This window comes from Simochromis diagramma, unplaced genomic scaffold, assembly GCF_900408965.1.
Source record: "Simochromis diagramma unplaced genomic scaffold, fSimDia1.1 OVJJ01000589.1, whole genome shotgun sequence".
NCBI classification, from domain to species: Eukaryota; Metazoa; Chordata; class Actinopteri; order Cichliformes; family Cichlidae; genus Simochromis; species Simochromis diagramma.
In genome coordinates, this window is record NW_024387400.1 from 561 (window position 1) to 20,203 (window position 19,643).

Genomic DNA, 19,643 nt, shown 5'->3' on the forward strand with positions numbered 1-19,643 from the left:
GAGTTTTTCCTTCCCACTGTCGCCAAAGTGCTGCTCATAGGGGGTCATATGACTGTTGGGCTTTTCTCTGTATCTACTGTCCAATATAAAGCACCTTCAGGTGACTTTTGCTGTGATTTGATGCTGTGTAAATAAAATTGAATTGAATCTAATTAAATGATGCAGTCAAAAACAGAGCATGATGTGGGTAACGTGCTGCATGACGGGTTTTTATTGTTTGTCCCTTTCGTGGTTTTCCTTCCACTTCTCCGTAGGAAGAACCGAAGAAAGTTCGCTTTGATTATGACTTGTTCCTCCACCTGGAAGGTCACCCGCCCGTCAATCACCTCCGCTGTGAGAAGCTCACCTTCAACAATCCAACAGAGGAGTTTCGTAGGAAGTTACTGAAAGCTGGAGGGGTAGGCACGAGGGCGTGACAGACCAGGTCCATCCTGGGCTGTCACTTTATATCATGGATGTAGTATGTGTGCAGTATATGTGTATAGTCTTTACAGCAATGACATAAGTTTACGTTCCTCAGTAAATCTGAGGGTTTTAAAACTGCTCTTCAGTATTGATTCACTTTATTTGACATGTCTGGAGCCTCTGATTGGCCCCACAGTGGGCTGACGTGCTACAGTCAGTCTGGACAGTCAATGGCTGAACTAGTTTACCCTGCATATGTGAGATATGAATAGTAATGAATACAGTTTGCATTTTTCTGTTTACCAAGACTGTCACCCTGTTCTTCTGTTGTCCTTCACAGCAACGAAATCCTCACAAAAGAAGTTCAGAAGACTCAAAGGTAAGATTTCTAACAGGCTTGTAGCTCATGACTCCTCCTCCCTGTTACTGTTACCACCTCAGCAATGACACAATGTAGCAGCTATTGTTGCTGCAGATGTTGAACTTTGTTGTAGCACTTTAATGTGAGGGATTTCAGTCAAAACCAGTTGTTTCAAATGTGTCCCATTACTAAGTTGTGCACTTGAACGACTGTCAGATCCACATAAGACGCCTGCAGTCATGGAAACACGGCGTTCACGGGGCAGTGTATGTACGGCCCTGCTGCTCCACACCAGCAGTGGTTTTGGTTGTTTTCTTGTCTGGAGCTTTTACATCTACGTTAACATAGTGCGACTGTCTTCCTGGAGTTTGCCAAAAATAACAGAGCAGCACAGTTGAGCTTTACAAAGTCACAAACCTGTGGTTGTGTATGGACAGGACCAAAGTGGACATGTTTGCTATAATGTGCAGTACGAAAACGCTGTTGCTAAACATAAAGCATGTGTTTCTTGTGGAACAACGGTTTATGTTGTTAAAATGTTGATAAAGTGTTTATAATGAATTCAATAAACACATCTTTAACTTGCTATCCTTTGCTAAGCTTTTCAATTCCCTCACTGGGACTTTCATGTGCACTGACTTCATTTTAATCCAGTTTATTTACCTCCTCAACATGTCCTGAAGTTCTCCAGAGGCCTGGTAATGAGCTAGTCGTGTGATTCAGGTGTGTCGACCCAGGGTGAGCTCTGTAACCTGCAGGACACCAGCTCCGCCCCTGCACTGCCATCTAAGATGACAGCAGGTCCACTTCATGATTAGCCGTAGTTAGCTAAATGTTTAGGCTAGGCAGGAATCGGGTTGTGTTCTTGAGTAAGATTTCAGACCACGTGAGGCGTTTCATGAAGAGGGGCATGTGGCAGCACATGATGACCTATATAAGCATTCGATCAAACGTTTGGGGATTGGAGTTGCAGTTGGAGCGGTGCTCACTTGTGCTTCAGGTGAACCTCGAGTGCAGCCAGTATAGTCTATGGTCATATGGTTTTGTGTGTGTTTGGTAACTGTGTGGCATTTATGTGTTACGCTAAATCTTCATGATATCCATCTTCACTTGTACAAGTGAAGAATCCTTTGTTGTTCTTTCTTTGATTGTTGTTGTTGTTTTTGATGCAGTTTTTTTATGGGAGTGGGTTTGAGCCAAGTCAGTTACATGTACATGTGAGGCACTGATGTCACTGGGATGACTGGGATGAAATCGATGTAATATAGAACAAATATGTACAAAAGTGCTCACACAAGCTGCTTGACAGTAAAGCTGAACATTCTTTACTGATGTCCTTTTTTCTGGTACTTGACTCTACAAACACAGTGATATTACTCAGTAAATGACTGATTTATTATCAGCTGTCCTGGTAGAGACTGAACACTCTACATTTACTGAAAGCAAAGAACTCTGCTCATTTAAGCTGCTGATTTTCCTTTGGCAGGTGATGATAATGCAGGAGGGCTCAACCTCCCTGTTTGGCTCCCACCTCAAGCTGGCAACACTTCCCAACAGCTCTGACACAAAGAAAAGCAAAGGCTTTACTGCGTCCAAGGTCAGTGTCTCTGCTCTTTACCTTGTTAGCTTATAGCAATGCTGCTACAAAGGTCGCTCGTTTTGCAGCAAAGACCAGCTGCTGCAAAAAAGTTGTAGCACAAGCATGAAATATGTTTTTTAAACCTCAGGGTGATTCCTGCTTGTACTGCACTAAACGCTTTGGCCTGTCAGGGCCTGGAGCCTCTCCCAGGGTGCACCGGTGTTTGGTACTAATTTATTTATTTTGTTTTAGATGAATCACTAAAACTACAACATTGTTAGTTGATATACTTAATTAAAAAAGTAAAAAAAATCAATCAATAAATAATAATATGGTGGTAAAGTTTATATATGCTAAAAGGTTGTTGCTAGGCAACGTGATTATGTCATAATGTGTATAATTGAGCTGTGGTGAACAGAACTGAGATGGTGTTGTATGTGGAGAAGAGTTTTCTCTGTATCTGTTATTATAGGATATACTGTACTAGGGCTGCTCAATTAATCGAATTTTAATCTCGATTACGATCTGGGCTTTCAACGATCATTAAAAATGACTGAGCCGATTATTAGCCCCTCCCTCGTTTATCCGCGACACCTTAAAGGCCGGTCCGTGAAAATATTGTCGGGCATAAACCGGTCAGTGGCGCAAAAAAGGTTGGAGACCGCTGATTAAGAGGACCCGAGGGAAGCTCGGAAAGCTAAGCAGAAGTTATTTGGAGAGTGACTGCCGTTGGTTGAAAAGAGAGGTAAAAAAAACAAACTTCAGTGGTGTTGCACACTATTTTATATTATTTTTTTAAAGTCATTGTTAACCCTTTAAAGCCGGTCAGAGCAGCACGCTCCGTTTTGTGTAACTATTTTTATATCCCTGTAGAACCTGAACCGTGTAAGCTAGCGCAATAATTTGTTTTGCATATGAAACCAGAGGAGTTGTACTTACATCTTATGCCATCAGCTTGTCCTCGGTCACGGTTTCCTTCCACATATAGCTTTGCAAAAACTGCATAAAAAGCGCTTGCAGGAACAAAAACATAATATTCCAGAAACAGGCTTTTCCGTTCCTATCAGCTGTTCAGAACATTCTCCACAGTGAAACAGACGTCAGCGCGAACTATCGCATGTCCGCCATTTCCTGCCCGAAACCGGAAGTGACGTCATTTTCGCGGAAATTGTAGTTTTTTACTTGTAGGCCTTAAAAGCCTATACTGGTCATGTTTGACTTTTCTGAATAGTTGCTGTGATGCTTAAAACTCAAATTGCACTGCTGGAAATAGTTTATTTTGATGCACCTGCTGTTTTCTTTGCAAATTTGCATCATAGGATTGTTTTTTTGTTTTTCCTGCAGTGTATATAAAAATTTATGTATCTCCAAAATAAAACTATGAAGACACTCAAAATAAATTTCCTGTTGTTGTAAACTATTTTTTGCAACTTTTTTGTATTTAAAGTTTTGAGGGATAAATGTCTTAAATTTCTCCAAGTAGAAATATATGTAAAAAAAACAAAAACCAAAAACGATTTTCAATTTTTTTGTAGTTTATTGCACTTTTTTGCAATTAATGTAGTTACTATGGACTTAATGCATACATATTATTAAAATATGGACTATAACAGTTGTATAGCAACTTGAAATGCTCCCACAAATGGCACTACAGCATGTAAAAAAATAATATAAGCTCTGGTGGACTTGGTTCTATAGTAGGTCTTAAAGGGTTAAATAAATATCGTCAAATAATCGAGATCTCACTTTCAGTGAATATAATCGTGATTATCATTTTTGCCATAATCGAGCAGCCCTATACTGTACAATGTAAAGCTTGTTGTGATTTGGCTGTATAGATAAAATTGAATTGAACTTCTTAGCAGGAATGTGCCTGAATCATCAGAGCTGCTGTCATTAGACGTATCAGAAGGACTAGTTGTTTAATGTTAACGTTTTAATTGGTGCCCAATGGGAGAATATTGTCTCCCATACGCAGTCGTCTGCCAGCAAATGGCAAAGCAGCCATCGCTTATAAAACCAGGCCTGTTATTGTTACTCACTGCTGAAGTGCAAAGGATGAGATCGCAGATGCAAGACGTGAGCTTTCTCTGAAGGTGGGCTTTTGCTTTGTGAAGGGTGACGAGTTCAAGAGGGACTCTGACTGCAGTCGATGTCCTTCTACATCGAAAGGAGCCATTTGAGTCGGCTGCCGCCGGGGTGAGGTGTTCAGGGCGTGGCCTTCTGGGAGGCGGTCCCAGGAGAGGTTGCTTCTCGGCTGGCTTGGGAATGTCTCTGTGTTTCCTTGGATAAACTGAAGAAGGCGGTTGTTGTGAGGGAGCTGTGGGCTTCTTCACTATATTTTCATTTATACTGTTTCTAGCACGTCCTTGGGTTTCATGTGAGGCGCTCTGCAAACCAAAGTCATTATTGATATATTTATTTTAATGCAACGACCCGTCAGAGGAAATGGATGATCATTTATGGTGTTTCTATGAATTGCATCAATGTGCATCATTAATAATGCACAGCACAATGTGCCACAGTGTATTCGTTTTGTCATATTTAATAGTGCATGAACATCTTTAGTAGAAAGTTATCTTCACATCATATTTAACCTTTAGATGAAAGACTGGACCCTACAGTCTTCCACAGGTGGGTCACAAATGTTCAAATCAATGTGTTTTTATGCCACTTGTGTTATTTTGGTTACTAGTAACCAAAATGTTTTGTACCATGTTGTGCTTTAATGTTTGAAATATTTTCTTTTTAACGTTTTAAACATTTTTTTAAACATTTTTAAAATTGGAAAAAGGGAAAATAATTCCTCAGCAGCAAAGATGTCATCGTCCGTTGTGTGTATATGCATGAGTACATCAGTGTATGTGGTAAGTTTAAAATTTAAATGGCATGATATCAAAATCATGTTTTTATAGCTGGAACATGAAACCAGAACAACTGCTGTTAAAAGCAACCTCAGCAGGTTAGTTTGGAGCCTCTGATGCAGCTGAGGGTTACCATCAGGTTACCTGTTTCTGTTCTGGGTTTAGTCTGGTGTTGGAGGATAACGTGTTCATCATGCACGATGTGAGACGCCACACAGCTGAGCAGCATTTACAGTGTTTGTCCATTATACAGCCCTCAAACTGAACCCACAGTGTGTTGCAGTGTTTCTTAGTTTCACAGCAGCCGTTTGGCTTTCCTCGTTTAGTCAGCTTAGAAATGAGTGGCCAGGAACATCCCTCATTTTTCTGAGATTGTTTGGATCCACTTTATAATATCTGACGTACATCAGAATGTCAGGGGCCGAAGATTTACCCGTGTGGATGTTTGTGGACAAAGAAACAGATATTTAGTGTTTTACAGTAATACAGCATCAGCGTTTCGCTGTACAGTTGATCATTGCAGTGTTTGTCAGCCAATATTGGGACACTGCGTGAAATATAAATAAAAACAAAATGCACTGATTTAGAACTCATATTTACTCAGAAAAACTTGGTTTAAACTATGAAAATGTAGAAAGATATTAGCAACACATTAGCAAACAGAATCAGCTGATCTGTTCCACACTTTGTGTTTTTGTTTCGCCCAATCAGCTTTGGTTTCAACATCAGCGTGAGGAACAGGATTAGAGCCAATCACCTGTTCAGATTATGATCCCACAGAGTGGGACGAAACCACACCTGAGCAGTGTGACTGCTTCCTTCATAAAGGAGGCGTCTTGAAGCTGTACTATCAATAAAGGTTTTTGTACAAGTTTCAGTTGGTGTGTTCAGCACTTTTCCCTGCATTGTTTTTCATTACTGTGCATAACTTAATATGTGCACGTGTGTGATGTCTTTGCATGTGTGGACTGAGTGGGTTTCATGTCCACGGCACCTTTAAAAACATCTTTGCTTGTAAAATCGGTGGCGTGTTCGATACTGTATCAGCTGACAGCGGTATGGTCTCATTAGCGCCCTGACAGCGCGAGGAGCTTCCCTTTGCCTTGTGCCTGAACACTCTGAGCTTTACGTGTTTTTCCCGTGTAGCTTCAGTCTTTCTTTCTCTTTTGTTATTGTTTTGCTTGATGTCACTTTTCATCTACAGCTACTTAAATATCCGACGCTACTATCTGATCTCCTGTGTTTGTTTCAATCTGCAGGATGGCTCTACAGGAAACACTTTCCTCATCATGGCCACAACCACCAGCACTGACAACAGCAGCATCTCCAAACTCCACAAGCCATTTAAGGACCATATAGACAAGACCCCAAAAGATTTAAAAGACCCCAAAAGTGCCTTCAGGGACTCGGGCTGGGAACCCGGAAAAGCCCCCAAAGAATCTTCCAGGAAACCCAAAGAGAACCAGCCACTTAGAGAGATCAATCCTAAGATGGGCTTCAAGCAGCCCAAGTCTTTGTCTAAGGAGCGTAGGACTGAGGGGATAACTCATGCGTCGAGGTTAAACAAGCGCTTGTCCGGCCTCGAAGGTGACGATCACAGGACCAAAAGACGCAAAAAGGGGTTTGTGAATTCCTCGGAAATGCCGATTTCAGAGTTGGACGCTCCGTGTTTGGATAAGAAACTACTGAGAGACAGATCGCAGCTGCACAGCAGTAAGCTACGAGCAGAAAGCGAGGATGCAGACCTCAGGAGCGTGTCCACGCTGCCGCCATTCCAGGACCTGGTCGATGCTAATGACTCTGATATGGAGGACCAGTCTGCCAGATCGGATGTGAGTAAACGTGACGCTTTACTGTCGTTACAGCTGGGAATGAGCTCATCTACTGGCTCTGCTACATAGGTACAAGTATAAGGCACATCTTCTCCTTGATGTGTATAAACTCAAATAACCACCAGGGATGGTTTGGGGGGGGCACAGTAAACCTGGTGGAAGTTCAGGTGCGTTCGTCTGCACATTGATTGGTTTGGGAGCAAACAGCTGATGATGATGTCGAGTGTCTAACAGAGTGTCTGCGTCTTCTTCAAACCCGCCAAATTAGGAAAATGCTGCAGCTTCATGAACAGGCTGACATTTGACCTTGTTGCCATGCCCACGCTGGTTTGCAGAGAGCCTCCCCATAAAGAAGTTTTAAAGCCAAATCACAGACGAGAAAGATTTATGGTTTTACAGCACCTGAGGAGAAACGAGGGCCGTAAATAGCACAGCTCCTCTTTAATTCTTTTAGCTTTGAAAGAATCAAATGGCTGCGTGTTTGTGCTTCACAGCATTTCTTTCTGCAGCAGTTTTTATTTCTGTTGTCAGTGATTGTATGAAGTGCAGCTCTTTCATGCATCGTTCTCTGCCGCGTGGTTAGTCAAAGGAGTTCTCACAGAGTGGCACCGAAACCTGTGTTTTTGTCATGAAAGCAGCTTTGGGGTGGGGGCTGCTGCTGCTACTGGTTGTAAAAAGCATGTGGGGTGACAAATTCCAGGCATTTGATTGTGCCCAGGCTAGCAACCCTGGTGGGCCTGAGGCGACACAGCCCAGCGCTCCCATTGCTTCATCTTTGATCTCAGAGTTTGGGAGTGAGTGCTCGGATAAAAACGGCAGAGAAGGAAACGCGGACGAGGTGATGACATGAAGGAAGGGAAACTGGGTGTGGCCTCCGACCAGCACACGTCTGTTTAAAACCAATCAGTTTTATTTCCATGGCGCCGCATCGTCGAGGCGCTTTGTGCTGGATGGTCAGGACCCCACAGAGATGCTGGTGTCTCAGGATGCTGACGATGTCACACTGGTGACGTTCTGGTGACAGATAAATTTAGTAAAAGAAAGTTTATCATCTATTTGATTTAAGTGTCCACTCATCATCATCACACAGCACGAAGAACATTTAATTATGGAAGAGTGTCTAAAAATTCAAACATGATAAAAATAATATCTTTATTTTGAATGACAGTATTCATGTTATCCTGAGTCTGTTTTTCTACATTCAGCTGTTTTAATCACATCCCAGATTTGTTTGCTCTTCATGAGAGTGATGTCGTCTGCTGCTGTGGACAATCCTCTCACTCTTATTTTCAAACTGAAATGAGTGCCAGCCATCTGTTGTCATTAGCTTTGCAGGTTAGCAGGATTCATTATTGTAGGCTGAACAGATCACAGATGGGATATTGATCTGTGACAGTGGACGCGTGGAGGAGCGAGCGGGTTGCTCGCTGTGCAGAGCAGCGGGGGAACCGTAGCTGAACCCATTGTTGGGAACTAATCAGAGGAAATCCAGAGCAGATGAATCGGATGGTTCGAGCGTGAGGAGCAGAGCTGAGGCAGTGTGCTGCGAGCTGTGGATGTGAGAGCGGCTGCAGGCATCAACTTTTCCCACTTTGTTCCCCGTGGTTTCTAAACTAGACCGTCAGACAGTTTCCTGGATGTGCTGTCGGTTTATTGTCTCTTGATGTGATTGGGTTTGCTTACTTGGAGTAAAGGAGAACAAAAGCCGTAAACAGGAGGGCCGGTCAGATTTATGACACTGTGAAGAAGCCTGTAAACCAGCAGAGCAGCTGTGCGCTCTTTCTCTCACGTTTCTCCTCACCATGTTTTGCACTGTGAGGGTTTCCTTATGTATCTGTGCATGTACATTGAAACACGTTTAAACGTGCACTGTCATTGTTTAAGTCCACATCTCAGTCAATCTGAAAGAGTCAAACATCCTCACTCTGGGCTGTGTGAGCCTCTGCTGCCTGTGGGCAGATGCTGCTTCAAGAAAGGGTTTAAAAGAACGATTTTCATTTTTGGCTTTTATGAATCCAAACTACAGACGTGTCAAACACAAACATGGACATGAAGGGAAGGACTGTATGGAAATGTTAGCACACACTGTTTCATGTGAACCGTGTGTGCTGTTATAAAAGGTACTGCTTCAACCTTGAACATTTACACAAAAATCTAATTTTCTCTTGATGCTTTGCCGACCCAACAGACGATGGATGGCGCTATGAAACCAGGCTCCTGTTGGAGCTTTTCTTTTTCCAACTAATGTCAGGACAGATAGTTCTGACATTAGTTGGAAAAAGACATCCAGTGCTCTCTGCAGCCTCGTTTGTTTTATGTTTGTATTTGTTGAAAATAAATACAAACCTTGATAAATAAACATATTTTTAATAAAGAGAGTCCCCCTCACTGTAACTCTTAATTCCTGTCCCTTGGAGGTGGTTTGGAAGCCGAACGTGTTCAAAGTGGGAACACTGGTGAGTCCAGGTTGGTCCACTCCTGCTGGGTTTGGTCTTCTTTCAGCACATACATAATAATAACAGTAAATGGTAAATGGCCTGTATTTGTACAGCGCTTTTCTAGTCCCTAAGGACCCCAAAGCACTTCACACATCCAGTCATCCACCCATTCACACACTGGTGATGGCAGCTACATTGTAGCCACAGCCACCCTGGGGGGCACTGACAGAGGCGATGGTGTTGGACCTCTGACCACCACCAGTAGGCAACGGCCCAAGGACACAACGACCGAGACTGTGGGAGCCGAGGCTCGAATAGTATTCATTTGCTTCTGTGTTTGCAGAAGCGCCACATTCAGTCAAACAGCAGTTTGAGTCATATTTTTATCATTAATCGCTGCCTGTCTCTCTTCTTCCTCCCAGTCTGAGCAGCCCAGTCCAGCGGGTTCCAGCTCCAGTTCAAGCTTTGCTCCCACACCCCACAAACGACAAGGTAACCGACTCGGACCGTGCACACAAGTTACAAAGTTTAGTTTGTGCTGTTTGTTAGTGACACTAACATCATACGTGACACTTCGTGCAGTCAAAGCGATGTAACCAATAAACTGCACCGCTTTGATTTGTTTGTTTTCGTGATTAGATTTATATCATGAGTTCCACGTGAAATTAAACATAATCCTGAGCAAATGATTTAAACTGTGCAGGCACATGTGTTCAGTGCCATTCAGCAAACAGCCGCCTCGCACACATGCGTGTGCTCAGCAGCACCGTAGAAGAATTATTATTCTAGTATCATGTATAATAGTATTCAGTCTGGCAGTGTGAAGCTTAAACAGTGTTTTAACATCACTTTAGGTCCAGCTGACAAACTTATCACACTCACTGGTAGAAATCAAAGAAAGCAAAATGATGCGTCCAACAGTCTGTTGTCATGCAAGCGTAACACCAAGTACACAGTGGCAGCCTAACACTTATTGTGTGCCCTGTAGAGACTGTGGTGTGGTTGTCATAAGGTTGCTACACTGTTTGGATTAAACGCTGCTTAGCAGCAGGATCGATATTGAACAGTGTTGTTTCACCGCCTCCAGCTGACACGCAGCACCCCTGCACACAGGCAGACACACAACCTCTTTCCTCACTACGACACATGTAGCTGACATTCACAACAATGCACAGCACTCAGCAAAACTCCAATGTAAAGAAAACTGAAGTGTTACACAGTTACCATAATCGTTAACCTGCTTGGTGGGAATTTAACATGCTCACGATTTGAGATAATTAGCTGTTATCATTAAAGTGGACATGAAACTCTACATGTATGAAGGCTGATTTACACCACTGAGCCCTGCTCTCAAAGGTAACGCTGTCTGTGCAGCTCGATTTAAGAAGTGCTTAAAGTTTAAGTTTATATAACACGTTTACCGACATCAGCATGTGATGTCACTGGGTTGGTTCGTTTATGTTAGCTTACTAGTAGCTCGGACCATGCCGCTCCTCAGCCAGGGCTCAGCTATTGCCCATTGTTGGAAGTGGGTGGACCCAAGTCCCTAATGCCCCATGCAGGACTTGCCAATGAGTCTTGGTACTATACCATGCTGGTATAGCCAGACCTTGAATTTGCCTGGTATGCCTGAACCTGCATCTTATGTAGCCACTCTACATCGTGCTCCTGCAGTGGATGAACTCTCATTTCCAGCCCGCTGGCACAGACTTTCCCGGGAAGGCTGAGGAGAGTGATCCCTCCTACATATTCTAATATGAACCTTTTATTATTATAAAGTGGAAGCATTAACTAGCTGTGTATATCATATTGTCTGCAATCATACCGGTACAAATTCTTACGTGATACAAAACTGTCGTACTGAGATATCATTGCTATAGCAACACCAGGTGGTTATGATCCCTAGTGCATGCAATTAAGAGACAAGCCTGGGCATGTCTGGGAGTGAGAGCCACATGTGTCAGTCTGCAGTGGAGCAACTTCAGGAACCTCCAACAATCACAGTGCTCTGCAACATATGCAAGAACCTGTTTCAGCCCTTCAGGTGAAAAAACTGTGCGCTACAGTCAGGCTGTGTGTGGGGAGACATTAGCTGCTGGTGTCATGTGACCCAAATGTAAACAAATGACTCCACCAAGTGTGGCTGAAGGACGTCATGTGACAGGAAGAGCAAACAGTGGATGAAAGTTACTGATACAGTACATGGTGCGAGACCAAAGCAGCAGGTTAAAAAGCTCAACTCATGACCCAACATCCCAGGTAGAAGAGTCTTCAGTTTTATTGTGAAAATATTGTGCAGGTTCCTAAAGAGTCACAAGGTTAAGTTACTTTAGTTACTGTTTAACAAAAGTTTCCAGGCCAAACTACGACTAACACCAACCCTGTTTCTGTACTACATTTGACTTATTCTGTGTTGCAGTGCCGTGCCACCTTAACGCTGCTGCAAACGGCACTGTGTGTCATCAGTGACAGTAGCTCATTGGAAGCAATCATGGGATGCCCTTCATTTAATCAAACTTAGAAATGCTGCAGAAAATATCTTTTTGTGTAAATGATCAGAAACATTATTACCACAAATCTTCTTAAAGTATCACTTTGAGCCTGTAAACAAACGGGCACGGCCCTGGTTTATAAACTTTTACTTTGAGTCGGTTCAGAAAGTTGAAGACGTCGTAAGAGAGGCTGCTAAATCATTTTGAGATGGAAGACATGAAAGAATCATGTTGTTTTCCTGAGCAATGAGAACAATTGAAAACCAGAGCTGTAAGTCAGCTATGTAGAGTTCGAGATGTGTGCGTGTTCCCTTTGACAGTCAGGTCACCAGTCCACATTTGCTGAGCTTTACAGTACCAACGTCACAATCTGCAGCTTTCTGCTTGTATTCCTGAGGTTTAAACTGCAATGACTGAGGCTTTATTGAACTGTTCCACTCAGTGCTTGGCCCGCTGCAGTCAGTGATGCAGGATCTGCACTCGGACGACGACGACGATTCAGAGGACGACAACGACGACGTGGATTCAGACACGGATCGAGCAGCACACCTCGCACACCACCAGCACAGGTTAGTAACCCGAGGGCAGCTTCTCGAATGGCTGAACCGCACACTAGTTTAGTTTCATAGAGCTGTGTGCAGACATTGGTAATGACTGCCTTCTAACCAGGATATTGCTATTATGAGGGCTACTTTGTATCTCACATGTTTGTGCAGTAGAGCCTTTAACAACAAACCTGTAAAATGATGAAGAGCCGCCATTTAAATCTTGGTTAAAATTGCTTGGGACAGTTTCTAAAGGTTCTTTCAACGTGCCTTTTACTAACTTTTCAAGTATTTCATGTAAGCTCTTTCCAACTCTCTCCACCATCCTGTTGGTGGAGGCGTGCCGTCAACCTTGGCCAAAAAGCATAACTTAACCAGATCGTCTCCGTCTCCAACAGTTGACCGGTTTTCTATCATCTATGCCAGGGGTGGGCAACTCCAGGCCTCGATGGACAGTGTCCTGCAGGTTTTAGATGTGTCCTTGATCCAACACAGCTGATTCAAATGGATAAATGACCTCCTCATGATGTCCTGAAGTTCTCCAGAGGCCTGGTAATGAACTAATCATGTGATTCAGGTGTGTTGACCCAGGGTGAGATCTAAAACCTGCAGGACACTGGCCCTCGAGGCCTGGAGTTGGACACCCCTGATCTAGCAGGCCCCTCCCTGACACTGATTCTGCGAGAGTCATCTTCATGTTAAAGACCGTCCTTCGTCCCCACACCCTCAGATGCTGCTCATGGGGGATTTTTCATTGTTAGCGGTTTTTAGCTAACAGCTGAGACAACAGTTTTAATGTCTTTGTTCTTTGTGACTTCATACTTAGGATTAGTTTAAGTGATGGCAGCAGAAGTGACAGCTCCTCCCATTCCCCGCTGTCGTGCAGTGAGGCCCCGCCCTTATTAAAGTCTACTAATAACCAGGTAATCGTATCAGTGATATACTGGCTTAGATCAGCATGATTAGCCACAGTATCCAGGTGTGTGCGTGACCCTGGGTGACTCTTTGCTCTTCTGTCTGTCAGATAGTGGAAGTAAAAAGTCCCACCAAGCAGAGCAAGCAAGACAAAAGCATGGAGTGTGATAAGGTGAGAACGAGTGTCTTTGGTTTTTAGAAACAGTGCGTGTAATGTGGAGTAGACTAGTAAATATTCTGAAATATGGAAAGTGTTGCTATGTCTTGGGGTTTGTTACCATCAGCCACTGCTACATCATGACAGCCGTGTTTGCTGTGTGCTTTTCAGGTTTACCTGGATGAGCTGGTGGAGCTGCATAAAAGACTAATGACACTAAGAGAAGGTCACATACTGCAACAGGTGAGCTGATGTCAGCAGTGTCCGATACGTCCATCAGACACAAACCACTTCTACAAAGTTTCCGTGTCAGATGTAAAAACTGAATTCAGTGATTTTCAGATCTCAGATTTTATTCACACGGTTTAAATCGACCAGTTTAGGAAACACGTTAGCGCAGGTCGAAGCTCTCTTCTGATTGGCCAGCTGAGAGCGTGCTGTGCCTGCAGCAGATGAAGAAATCTGCTTGTTTAAAATAAATATTAGACCTTAGACGAAATAATAATGATGAAGTAGTAATGTAGAACAATAGTTAATAGTTGCAGACTTTACTTTGACCTGTGCCCACCACTCTCACTTTCTGTCTTGCAGATTGTAAACCTGATTGAAGAGACCGGACACTTCCACATTACAAACACTACGTTTGACTTTGACCTTTGCTCTTTGGACAGAAGTACAGTAAGGAAGCTGCAGAGCTATCTCGGGACGTCCTGAGGCACACAGCAGTTGGTTGCTGGATCCGAGCCTCTGACTCGTCCTGTATCAGTTCCAGCTGTAGTTGGCGTGTCTAAACCTCACAGTGGGTCCAGCCTGCTGCTTCGACCCCCCTGAACAAAGAGTTCACCCTGCTGCAGAAATCGGGGGTACGAGATCAGGACGTCAGCAGGCAACAATCTGAAAACTTGATATGAAGGGTTGGTGGGTGGGAGTGATTCTGCTGCCATGTATGTTGTTGTTTATCGTGACAAGTGCACGATCAACTTTGCCTTACAACATTGTACGTCTTATTTATTAAATTTAATTTGCAGGTGTGTGTGCGTGTGTGTTGGGTGGAAAAAAGTGAAACAGGACTTTGAAGAGCTCTATAAGGCACAAGTCTGACCAGTAACACTACTCTGCTTCGGTCTCCGATCAGATATCCGATTCATTCATTTCCCTGGGATCAAACAGCGTCCGCACAGATGCATCTCTGTTCTGTTTTGTTGTGTGCGACCTCACAGTTTGCAAAGACGTGTGAAATATGAAGAAGAATCCAGCAGGAGGTCTGGATACAAAGTGACACAGCATGGCGAGCGTGCTGAGTTGAGAGCGCCGTCGTCTGAAAACTAAAAGTTGAGAAGTTTCTCCAGTTTGTTCTGGAGTTAAAGCTTTAAAAAAAACTTTATTTGTAAGTGTGTCTTTATTAAAGCCACCTTTATGCAAACTCTGAACTTTGAATCCACTGGAGCTTTACAAAAATCTTTGGCCTCGTCTCCTGCTGAAAGTGTCCTTCCTACATAGGAGTGTAGGGAGCACATTAACATAAAGGTCCTTCTGAGAATAAAGTGGAAATGTGCAGATTAGTTATTGCAACTAAACCTGATCCTGAAGCTTTTCACCAGCTCACAGTGCAGCCGTGGCACTTAAAACTGTCATCGCCACATTTCAGTGTTTTTCTCTAAATAGATTTTTGACTTTATTCTCAAAATGATTGATATTGTTTAATCTTACTGTGGTCCTGTTACTCGGCTCTACAAAGTGAACTCATTTTACCAGCTTTAAATACCAGATGAACTCATGTCGGCTGCTTTAAAACCTGTTTAATGTTGTTTAAACAGCAGGGCATGAATGGCTGCTCGCCTGTGCTGAGCACTCATCTTTGGTACAGGAGAGCTGCCTCTCAGGAGGTCCTGCCCACTAAGCTTTTGCTTCTGATCGCCTGCCTAAGCACAGATCATGGGTTCAGTTGGTTCAGGATGTTTGTACACAAAGATCCACTAACACGTGGAGTTGCACAACCAATCCAAAACCTGTAGGAGGAACTGTTACTCTGAGGTGTGGATGTGTTTCACCTGTTAAATCAAAGCTCAGCGTGAGACGAGGCCTTTCTTGGAGTCGCCACAGGGACACGTGACAGTCTGATGAGGATGATTCCGTATTTTGAGGATCGAATGAACCATAAATGTTCTGTATGATGTGCAGATCGCACACATGTGGATGAGCTGGTTTTTGTATGTGCGTCTGAAGTAGCTGTGTACACTGTGCACAAATTGTGGTGTCAGGCCCAACATGTTTGCTGTGTGCATCTTACAGCAGCCTCTGATCATTAGTTCAAAATATCAGCTTTTAGCTCCACCTAGTGGTAGCATGTTAAAACTGCTGCACAGCTCCCTGAAGTGGGAAATCCTCAGTTAAATGATTTATCTCATCTTTAACTTAATATAAATAGTGAATTATGTGAATGATGCATACAGAGCCCTGCCTTTGGTTCAAGCAGACTTACTCCACGATTCTGTGACCATCGTTACCCCCAAAGTCGATGTGTTTGCCTAAAAACATGTAAAATGTTGTTTCCTGGTTAAAGCAGTCACAGGACATCCCTCCGTACAGGAAGCTAAAATAGACTGATTGCCCCCTATTGGCTGTTAGTACAGGCCGACAGCTTCACCCTTCTGTACTACACCTTAAAATAATATAAACTCATCAATGACACTAATAAAAATGTGATTATCTGACCAGTTTTTGATGTGATGCTTTATAAACAGTGCGTTTCGTTATGGCTGACAGCTGCAGAGGCCCCTGTTTAGATTACAGTAACTGTTCTGCATCCTTAAAGCTAACCTGCCTGTTCCAACAACAAACTTAAGTAGTGCAGCTGCTAAACTGTAGTGATGCACTCAGAGCCTGGAGACCCAGGCTGGTAAAATCAGTTCCCTCGTTTCCTACAAGCTAAACAAGAAAAAGTAGTTTTGGGTTTTTTGGACTGCCTTCATGTTCCTGCAGCTGGAGGACTGGTAACTTAACAGAATCTGAGGCCATGGTCCTCAGCAGGAAAAGGGTGGAGTGCCCACTCCAGGTCACCCCACCCACAGTGGGCTGATCTCTTAGATGGACATTAACATCCCCCACACCTCGTCAGGTTTTCCAACTGCTTCGTCTTGGACGATCATCTTGGGTGTTGCAGGAAACAGCAGGATGTTTCATCCCGGGGATGGAGGTGCCATGTTTCTGCTGATGTTCTAAATGAGCTCATCTGCACAGCATAGTGGAAGCATGTGCTAGGATCATTGTAGTCTCCCCTTCATGCTACCATTGCTACTGCTATTGTAATCATTTATTTAAACAGCATTATCTCTGGTGGACACGATAAAGGCTTCATTACGAGCCACGAGGGTTTTGTGTTGCTTTTTTAAACTAAAAGGGAAAGTCCCCACTGAGACTCCTTTAAGCCATTCTCGCTTGAGAAAATGTAGCTGAGGGAGAGGAGCTGGGTACAAAGGAAGAATGGAACCGAGGGGTGGGAGAACGCTTCAGCGGTCTGGCAAACGCTTCCTCCAATAAAACTGGGAGACCTTCAAAATAACCTCCCGCAGAAGAGACACAGAGACATCGACTGTCACCCTGGCATAAGGCCAAGGAAGTGAAAAGCTGCCCACCCACCAAACCCCACCCTCACCTCCACACAAACCTCTGCACATGATGACACATCTGCCCTTCCTCACTCGTATCACTGCCTGCAGCTGTGAAGGCAGGCTGCTTGGGGAAAACACACTTCCTTCACTTCTACACATGAGCAAGTGCAGCTGACTGATTTCATCGTAAATTGTAAACAAAATAAATATTAATTCATTTAAAAAAGTGTTCTTTGAGTTTCCTTGGCATATTGTTTACAAACAAGCACAGCGGGTTTATCACTGAACACAGTAGTAGCTCGATCTGCATGTTTACAAACGCTTTGTAAGTAACCAAGTTCAAGCAGCCACATATAGACTCATTAGACTTTGGCTCAGTGACGTGAATCCGTTGAGATGAAGCCTTGCAGATAAAGAAGATATCCGACCTTGAGGACTGCAGTGCTAATAGGACCGATGCAATGAATGCTACTATCATCAATTTGGTTAAATGGCTAATTACTCTAAGCTGGATAACTAAGCTAATGAAATATTAACCGATGCATCTCAAAGTTGGGCCAGGGCCATCTCTACTGCTGACCATGTTAGTTTAGTTTTGGTCATCATGTGACCTGCAGTCAGCTGAGGCTGAAGCAGTGATGTGGTCACTCAGTGAAAATGCAACATCCAGATGAACAGAATACACATGCAGGGATCTCAGCTGAAACGTTTGTTCTACTGTCCATAAAATATGGAAATATGAAGCTTTACATCTTAGAGCGTTCCAGCTTTTCTTGGAATTGAGATCGTGTCACATTATGGCATTTATTCACCTCAAACATACAGTATGCACATTGACCCACACAGAAATAACTGCAAAGTGAAGATAATCAAAATTAAGCTATGAAATCACAAAAAAAAGTGAAGACCACCAGAGTGTACGTGGCCTCTGTTTGCAGAGGGATCCTCGACCTCCCAGCCATTGTCATCAGATTTGCAAAGAGCTGCCATAATTCAAACACGTGCATGGATGCTATGCTTTTGGCTCGCTCGTGTCCGTCATTCCCCCCTGTGGCCAATCATGTTGGCCTTCCTGTTGCTCTCCTGTGGAATTCTGGGTGGGGGCATTTCTGTCTTCCTCCCTCCCCCACCCTTTTGCTCACAAAATGCATACGAATTAGCTGTTCAAAAAATTCAATCAAGTTATGTAAAGGACAAAAGCAAGCAGACTTCAAAGGGGCGGGATGAGGAGGCATGCTGCATACAAAGGCTCCAGACACTTCTTTCAGCACTCAGACCCCCTGCACCAGCAAAACGGACCCAGCCTCTTGGAACAAAGCCCAGTCCTGAACCTGGTCTTTGATTTCAGGGGTCTTGGCACTGCTCCTTCTTTGCTTTGTTCGTCTTGATGGAGCTACGCTGTTGTAGCAAACCGTGACCCCTGCAGCCCACCCTGTTTGCATGAGGCAGCACACACAGTCATACATGCAGACAAAGCCAAACTGCCATAAAACAGGAAGTAAGAAAAAAGCTGATAAGGGGAAAAAACCAGTGTGCTGACAATACAGCCTCATCTCTCACAGATTACAGGCACCGTGAGTGTTGCTGCTGCCTGTTCTGATAAATTAGTCATGTGTGATGGTGCGTCTGAACAAGGAAGCGGGAAGGGAAAGAAAAACCAAACTTAGATTCCCCGCTCTCCTGGAAACCGCCTCATTGTCTGTGTTGTCCAATGCTGCATTTGTTTTTTAGCGTGCCAGTTTCTACTCCATTCTCAAGCTTTTATAAAAATCTAACATCGGATATGTTTATTTAATTTACTGGGGTTGTATTTGAAGAATTACTTGCAGTAAGTAACTGTGCACTTCTGGAAACGAGAGGCACAAGACACAAGGAGTCAGCTGATCCAAAAACAGCTACAGTAAGTACAGCAGGTCAAAGGTAACGCAGGCTCTGCTTTGTTTTAGCTACTTTTACAGTTCAGCAAACTCAGACTAAACCAGGTAAATCTCAAAGTGACTGTTTTATTAAGGTAGAAGTCCACAAGATGTGAAAAACAGCACAGTTTTTACAACACAGCTACCACCATGCTAATGTCTGCAGCCTGTTAGCAGCCCAAACGAAGCAGCAGCATTACTTAACAATACTGTGGTAATGAGCATCGACTGTACAGTTTGGGCTGACTGCGTTTGTGTGTTTGTAGGGACAGAGATGAAGAGGGAGACAGAATCAGATGGATTCTTCTGAGTGCATCCTCCACGGAGCATACACAAGAAGAAAACCATAATCATTTGTCCTCATTGTAAACAGAAGCTAAACTAAAACCACTGCAAAAGAAAACATCACAGTGAAACAGTCCAAGGACTGCCCACGGGGGATCTCATCACAGCCACAGAACACAGCTTTAAATTGTGTAATTTAAGTGATCTCGATAGCTCTGTTTTGGAAGTTCAGTTAACGCTAGA

General features: G+C 43.6%; 1 protein-coding gene across 1 annotated transcript; it reads left to right on the forward strand.

Moving 5' to 3' along the window:
* Positions 1-254: 254 nt before the first annotated feature.
* Positions 255-14,640, forward strand: LOC120720709 (protein AF-9-like; the record flags this gene model as incomplete). Its single annotated transcript, XM_040010486.1, has 10 exons — positions 255-398; positions 746-784; positions 2,253-2,363; positions 6,469-7,041; positions 9,902-9,971; positions 12,414-12,540; positions 13,343-13,439; positions 13,541-13,603; positions 13,760-13,831; positions 14,180-14,640. Coding segments are annotated over 10 exons (1,419 nt in total), but the record flags the coding sequence as incomplete, so codon positions are not given.
* Between the last annotated feature and the right edge of the window lie 5,003 nt (positions 14,641-19,643).